Source organism: Bombyx mori, chromosome 13, assembly GCF_030269925.1.
Source record: "Bombyx mori chromosome 13, ASM3026992v2".
Lineage (NCBI taxonomy): Eukaryota > Metazoa > Arthropoda > Insecta > Lepidoptera > Bombycidae > Bombyx > Bombyx mori.
Window position 1 is genome coordinate 325,167 of NC_085119.1, and position 8,702 is coordinate 333,868.

General features: G+C 37.6%; 1 protein-coding gene across 1 annotated transcript; it reads right to left on the reverse strand.

Annotated features, from left to right (window-relative positions):
• Positions 1-2,568: 2,568 nt before the first annotated feature.
• On the reverse strand, positions 2,569-3,174 carry LOC134200033 (ATP-dependent DNA helicase pif1-like). Its single transcript, XM_062671948.1, has one exon. The coding sequence runs from the start codon at positions 3,172-3,174 to the stop codon at positions 2,569-2,571; it is 606 nt and encodes a 201-aa protein (XP_062527932.1).
• Between the last annotated feature and the right edge of the window lie 5,528 nt (positions 3,175-8,702).

Sequence of the window (8,702 nt, forward strand, 5' to 3'; positions counted from 1 at the left end):
GCATGTTATTTCACTAAGCAGAGTCACAAGTTTCACAAGAAATGGTCTGAAAGTAAATGTCCGTCTCTAGTAATGAGAGTTGATGCAATCGTTGGGCGCGTGATCAGAAAGCATTTTTGCAGTCAGATCCTTCTTAAACACTATCAAATGCTCTTCTTCATACGAGGTTAGAAAAAAATCCTCTGTGGTAGAGGCCGGAGGTGAATGCCCCTTCAACTCAGATCGTGTGAGGCCGCCAACATTATGTTTGCATCATGCTACTTATATCACAAATGATCGAACTGCTTCCTGTATGATGACGCTTATCTCAAATACCTATCAATCAGGCTGCCGCATCACGCCTATGATATAAAACTCCAGCTGCTAATGTCCGAGTGATGGATGGGTCTGCGCGACCTCAAATTTATGACAAACGCAGGCCTCCGGGTGACATATATCATTTCCCTGGCCCGGTTGTTTCGAGGCCAATGGATAAATTTGATTTTCTTGTGTCAGGATTTTCGATCGGAGTAATAATTAAAACTACTTTTACGGTTTATTTCGCTTTTATTCATTCCGACGGCACAGACAGTTCACAGCTTTCGTATTAAAAGCAATTCATGTAATTGAGTCGGATAAATCACTATTTTCGTTGTTTTATTTTTTAGGCGCTCGTCTGTCTAAGAAGGAAAAAATTAAATACCTACATTCATACAGACTGAAAAGTTCAATATAATTTTAATTAATATTATTCTATTCCTGCCTATACTGCTAGGAGCTCTATACTTAATTTAAACAACTTTGACTTACGACTTCGTAGTCATATCTGAGAGAGCTTCTATCTTTTAGTTTGAAAATGCATACAAATATGCTTACTTAAATCTGAATTGGTTAACTCATTACAGCAACTAACTTATGCGCTTCGTCATGTCCTCACAGAGAAGTGTTACGAAAGTATTTTCGATAAACAACAGGGTTCCTGCACTGGCTTCGTCTGAAGTCATTACTTGGCATCTCGGGCTTTATTAATAAATATTCCATATCTTTAGATTTCCATCACAGCCATATAAGTGTATGAGCCACCTGATAGTATCTGGGGCTACTCATGGTGATCAACAAAGCTAGAACGACCGCTGAAGACTGTAACGTGGATGCGACCTAATGTCGATTCTCATAACATTAATCTTTGATGACCACTCTACGAAATACATAACTCTTTGCCTGACCCGCCATATTCATTACGTCGTAGTTAGAAGGTTGTAAAAATCTATATATAATAATAAAAACGTACGCCCGATCATAACGTTTCTCATTCATTCCAAGAACCCAGACATTACAAGGAATGGTATGGATTCGCTGGAACGAGATTTTTTTTTATTTGATTTGTTGTTCTTTACCTCTACTTTATTTGTTGATTGTGTTAATTTCTGGTATTATTCAGGGCATTGTTGGGGCTTCCTGGGTTCTGTAGCGCGTCGGGGATGCTCGTCGAGGCACGAGTCGATCGTTTCCGTGTGCACCGTTTCCACGCGGAAACGGTGCACATCCCTGATCCGCCGGGTCCGGGTCAGCCCTAACAGCATCCCGGGTCTAGCATACCTGAAAGTATTTGAACCATTGTGCTATGGGTCACTTACTGATTAATAAAAATAACAATAACCTCATAGGTAAATATTAAATAAATATAACGATAAAATTCATAATTAATATGTAAAAACATTTATTATAAACTAGATTAATATTGTCAAAAAATATTGTCATCTAATTTCAGAAGACCTATTTGTTTATTATTATTATTTGTTTTTTTTATGCTGTTCTCTGTATGTACCTTCCTAGTGTAAATTAATTTTGATTTTAATGTGTGTGAATGTGTTATAAATAAATTGAATTAAATCATGATGTTTTTTTCGACAATATTATATGTATACTAGCTGACCCGGCAAACGTTGTCTTGCCATATATAAGATTTCTAGAGAATTTCTAGAGTAGAAAAAAATTACTAACTTATTGGAAGTGTATAAGGATGTGGAATATGAGTGAAAAAGGCCTGGAGCGCTGTGAACGATGAGGGAATGTTGTTTAAAAATAACAAAACACCAAACATTAATTGTTTTAATTTATTAAAAGTAATAATTATATATATAATTAATTCATTACGTAATATTAATCTTTAATGCTGCAGCGTGAACAATATTTTTTGTTAGCCCGTCTTTAGCTAATACAAACAAACTTGATGGTTTACCCACTCGAGAGCATACAACGTATAATTATTATTGTCCGTGTGAAAAACATGGTGTGCTCAAATCTAAGCCACAAACAGACATTGTTTGGCCTTGGGATTTATTAATGGTCATTTCAAATGCCAAACTAATTGGAAATTGAATACGCTTAAATTGAATTGGCACATCTGTGGGTATAATAGGTATTCGTGGTATCAATATATTTTCACCTCGAAACTTGCCATTTAAAATTGTGCCTTCGATAACGTTTTTCATTATTTTTTTAATGACTAATCGCGTACCATTGCATAGCCGTGGCGGGTTCAAATTACGAAGCAAAATAATTGGAGATCCAACCTTCAATTGTAAGCTATGTGGTGGCATGCCTGGCAAATCCAGTGAGTTCAAAAACTGTTGGAAAATTTACAGCTTCAGTGCCATTGCAAACTGTATCAATATATTTATATGATACCAAGTCCCCTGGCAATAACTGTTGTATCTTCAGATTTAAAATGTCAACGTCCACATTTTTTGCGGCTAACATTGCTCTTTCTGCAAGCCACTCGAGATTTATGTAATTCGTGTGTACATTGGGAAATATTTGTTCAATGAGAGCATCTTGCGAATCAATGATAGTGCAGAAATCATTCGCTAATTTTATGTATCCAGTTTCAGCTATAGTGACTTTTCCATCACCGATATCTAAGAGTTGTTTTGAGAATGTTTCAGCGGATGGATCTTGAAGCATTTGAACGCGCATATTTACTTTCAGCTGTACTATTTCAACATAACGCCACAATGTCGATGATTTTAAGCAGGCGTTGATTTCATCAGCGTATGTTGAACGTGGAATGACGGGAAGTGTTTGTCTGAAGTCACCTGAAAGGACTAACAGAGTGCCACCAAATAGTTTGTCGTTGTTTTTAATATCTTTCAATGTCCTGTTCAACGCCACAAGCGAATGTTTGTGTGCCATGGTACATTCATATTTTCCACTCTAAACACCGCCAGGTCACTGCCTTTATGGACATAATTGCAAATGTATGTATCAGTGTATCATATATTGCAGTGTATCATAAAAAAATAGAAATTAAAATTTTTGTGTAAAAATTAAAAAAAAAAATTTAGGGGTGGACTACCCCTAACATTTAGGGGGATGAAAAATAGATGTTGGCCGATTCTCATAGATACCGGATAAGCACAAAAAATTTCATCAAAATCGGTCAAGCCGTTTCGGAGGAGTATGGCAACGAAAACTGTGACACGAGATTTTTATATATTAGATAAATTTAATGTTATATTCATCAAGGATTCATATATTTTTCAAATAAGATATATACTTACTAACCAAATATTCAGGAATGACTTCTACGGTAAGGGACCACATAACATCATGTAATAAAAATCAAACTCTAACAATTAAATTTGCGTAATTACTTGTTAGTCCGCATGGATTTTTCTGCGGTGAAGCAGTAATGTGTTTCAGTTTAAAATGGGCAGGCGATGTACTGTAAAACTGAGACTTTATGAAATCATGGAGGTTGTGTTTACCTCTTAAAGTGAGGGGTAGCATTTACGTTGTAGATATTTATGGGCTCCGATAACCACTTAACACCAGGAGACCCGTGAAGTCATCCACTCATCTAAGCAAAAAAAACATTCCTCTTTCAAAAAAAAAACAATTCACGACATTACTATTTATTTATGAAATAGTATCGTTTAACAGAAAGAGTGTACGTGACTGGGTGGTGGCAGGAAGTAGACCGCTAAAATCCTACCTACTGTTAAAATTCCTTCGCCTCACAGATATTTCTTCTTCAATCACTTCAATGGCAAAATGGAAGTGTAAATAGCCTCCGGTATCTGAATGATAAAAAGAAGAAAAACATTCAGAACTATGATGTAGGAATAATGTTTTGCTCCGGGTCGACTAAATATTTGAAAAGCATTATATGGGACGAGCGAGCGATTCACTTCACTGACTCCGGCGGGTCGGGGCGGGGCCACATTACGGGCGAGCGATTCACTCCACCGACTCCGGGGGTTGAGGCGGGGCCACATTAACGGCGAGCTTTTCGGAATTTACTTTTACTAGAGGTCCAGCAGTAGTCGAAATTCGACTATAATTAATTGGAATTGTAAGTTTGTACACTATTATGATTTTATACTTCTATAATCACAAATTTCGCCAAGACTACACTATAAAAAATATTAATAAAGACAAACAATATTTAATCTATTCTCAATTTGACAACAGACGTCAAGAACAAAAGTTTGACAATAAATAGTATACATGCGTGTGTGCGTCAAATATATAGTATGTAGTGTGTGTAATGTTTTCTTTATTGATTTAATGTATCTTTTATTCATTATTTTAAAAAAATATTAGCATTGTGCACTTCTTCTCTATATTCTGTATAAGTGTGGAAAATTTCATACTCCTCCATCCACGCAATTTTCGTAAAAATGGATACAAAGTTTTTGCTTCACGAATTAATATATAGATTTATTTTTAGTTTAGGAGTCCGTTACCTATGATGTTGGAATAGGAATTTTGTCCAAAAATTGCGGAAGATAAAACTGTACTCAATTTTACAACTAAGTAATAGTTTTTTCATTTTTATTGACCGATAGATTTGAGAATCAGTGCGCAGTGTCGATCGGTTAGAGGCGCCCAGGGAGAGCAAATGAATGCCACAATTCGGCGTCAAGTTCAAAGATTCAATTGCATTGTTATAGCAGTTATTATTCACAGCACACAGGAGCGCTCACCACCTTCACGACAGCACGCAGACTAGCAGACAACATACATTAACCAACATTATACATATGTATAATGAGGATTTTGTAACGTAATAAAGTCGCTTTTAACTTCTTCTTCTTGCTCTTATTCCATATTATGCAGGGTCTGTACAACATGTCCTGGTATCGTGCGGCTTTTAAATATAAGTTGACACAAAATGAAAATGTTGTAACTATTTGACATCTTAGAATTCGTATCTTAAGGTGGTTGGCGGCATTTACGTTGGAGATGTGTATGGGCTTCGGTAACCACTTAACGCCAGGTGGGCCGTGAGCTCATCCACCCATTCACCTAGATCCACTGCGTTCATCCACAGTGCGATTTTTTTTTTGTCACGTATCATCCGGCTTTGGGGCGAGCTCCCCTTCACGGTGTTTCCCGAGGGCTATGACATATCTTTCTTTTGTAGAGAGTACTTAACGGTAGGTAGCGGCTTGACGGTAACCACTCATCATCAGGTAGGCCTTGTACTCCTCCATCTCCAAGGGCAATAAAAAACACTGTACTTCATCTTGGTCACTATCCGAATATTGATTGTTATATTATTTGTAATTTACTAAGCTTTTTCTTAAAGATTATTTTGTAATTGTAAAGTTTGGAGCGTACAGTAAAACAACGTACAGAGTTCATAGAAGTGCGGGTCCTTCTGTAAGGTACCTTGCTTGTGCGCGGCGCACTGGCAACGCGATAAACGGAACTGCCGCGGTATATTCGTAATTAAGGCCCATTTCGTGCATGCTTGTACGATACCCACGAAATTTACAGCGAAATAATGATAACAGCTCTTTAGTAATTATGTATGATCGTGTGGCGTTGTTAATATTTGTCTGAGTTGTGTAAAGAGTAGTTTTACTTACTTAATACTTACTAAATGGTTAACGGAGTCCAGAATAATGGACGATTATCCACTGATATACAATTGTTGACATATATGTATCTTATTTATTTTATTATGTAACAATTTGAAATAAATAGTATTTCATTAAAAATAGCGTAGGAGTGGAAGGCTATTCTAGATACGCACGGACGGGTAGGAGAGCTCACGGGATTAATCTGAGAGAATTTGCTAACACTAGCCCTAGCCAGGGCAGTGCTTCGCATCTACCACCGGATCGGAAACGCGACCCACTAGAAGATCCGGCGAGAAACTCAGTAGACGGTGTGTGTGGGTTAGTTCGCTCGTCAAACTCTTCGTCGTAATCGATGAGGTCGGTGCCCGCTGCTTGAGGGGCCTAAAAGCACCGGGAGTGAGTCCGGGGGTTACGACAAGACATATTTCGGGCGACGGCGGTTTTTTTTTAGTGCCCTTGTAGGCAGACGAGCAGACGACCCACCTGATGGTAAGTGCTTACCGTCGCCCATGGACTTCAGCAATGCCAGGGGCAGAGCCAAGCCGCTGCCCACCGCTTAATACTCTCCACAACCCTCGTTTGAAGAAGGACATGTCATAGCGCTCGGAAAACACCGTGGAGGGGAGCTCATTCCACAGCCGGATGGGTACGTGGCAAAAAATACCTCTGGAAACGCACTGTGGATGACCGCAGTAGTGTGGATGAACTCTACTCCGGTGGCGGGCGGTGCGATGGTAAAAACGAGATGCTGGTATCATCTCGAACAAATGTGTTGGTTTGTCGCGGTCGGATAAGGTTAGCCTGGTTGTTTACCCTCCTTATTTCTCCCGTGAAGCAATAATGCGTTTCGGTTTGAAGGGTGGGGCAGCCGTTGTAACTATACCTGAGACTATAAAACGTATGTCTCAAGGTGGATGGCGCATTTACGTTATAGATGTCTATGGGCTCCAGTAAACACTTAACACCAGGTGGGCTGTGAGCTCGTCCACCCATCTAAGCAATAAAAATAAAAAATCTACAGAAAAAGGAACAGCAAAGAAGCGTCGGAAACACTTTTATCAATGACTAATATCTTCAATATCCGACATTGTAAATACTTGCTTTTTACATGATGATGCATTATGAATTATTATTATGACGATTAAAAAAAACGGCATTTATTTTAGAAACACGGGATAAGCCACTAACCGAAAAGATACACATTATTTAATGAATTATAGAACATGTCGCATTCTCTATTTGACTTCGTGATCGGTTTTCTGGGGTTCTTTTTCAAAATTTCCAGCACATTCGAGCTGAATAATCGAGATCGTGTCAACGTTTCGTGACGTGTACGACATTGTGCGATTTATCGCTCGCCAAATGTTTCATTAGGGCGCATTCAGAGAGACCACCCAGAAGTGAACGTAACTGTTATATGTTTCATAAATATTATATATAAACAGTTTCATCTCGCGCTAATATTACAATATGAAATACTTGATAGCTGTGGATGTTTATTTGAGCCCGGGAAAACCGAAACAACTACTTTATAAATATTATATTTATAATGCATATAATATAGTATAAATATTTTAAAGTACATATAATATTTGATTTGTATCAATTGGTAGTTAATAGTCAGTATCATGGGGCTTCGAGACGCAAGTCTACGGTGTCATATCTATTTAATATTTCTCTACATGTTAATGTTTATGTGATAACCAAATCACATATACACATATCAACTGTGACTAGTAAGTACAGTAAATACTATTACTAAATATACTCATTATCTTGGTGCATACAGTATCGTTGACATGTGGTGCTACATCAGGATGAGCCCTTATTGCAAAATGCTGTTCTGCCAAATGTAAATCGAACTCTCGTTGTGAAAACGTAAATATATCATTGTGTTTATCTACGAAACATTGACGTACCTCAATATAAACTGTCTCAATTGTATTTTGAAGTGAAAATTATGAAAACGGTTTTTGGAATGTTTGAAGTCATCTTACTGTTGATAGTAAAGTTCTGGATAAAGGCACTAATATTTCAACACGACGCGATAATTATTATTAGAATCAGTATGGTATCGCTTACATTTTTTCCTCCCTACCTGTGCTCTCGTAGCCAAAGAGCTACTTGAGGCCGTCAGCGCAAAAGTGGCTTAAGCTACCATAGTTCGCATGGAGATAATGAGGTTTGAATTCAGTTTTACATTGCTTTATAGGCAAAAAAAAGATGTGTGGTATCGTGGGACACCGGATAATAACGAAGTTCATTATTATAAAAATATACATTTTAAGTTCTATTCGAGGTATAAAGAAAATAAAACTGGAGGTTTCGCAACAACCCACGGTCATTCGGTAACGTGCGAACTTATTGTGGTACACTTCGTTCACGGTTGTTTGCATAAGAGTTAGTGTATTGCGTAAACGAACGCTCTGGGATCGTGCGCAATTAATGATAAAAAAATATATTATTTTTTGTACGTTATTACAAAGTTAAGTCGTACACTGTGTGCATTACTAATAAAAATCTTATGTTACGGACGTTTTTTCCCGGTTAGGGTATCCCTCCGCATCGTCCCATAAGGAACACCGTTCCAAAAACAATACGCGCAAAAATAATATTTACAAATCCATCTGTTATCTATATTATGTGAAGCTATGGGTAGGCCGGTTTTGCATCAAAATTTATTTATGTTTTAAATAAATTGCAGTATAGTACAAGCACGAATATGAAAATTGCGGGCTAGGCCACTTCTGGGCTGACGGCCTCATTTCAGCTACAGTATAGATGATAGGTTTATTTAAAGGCAAACGTAAGTAGGTGATTTAATGTCTGATGAGAAAGTAAACATCTATC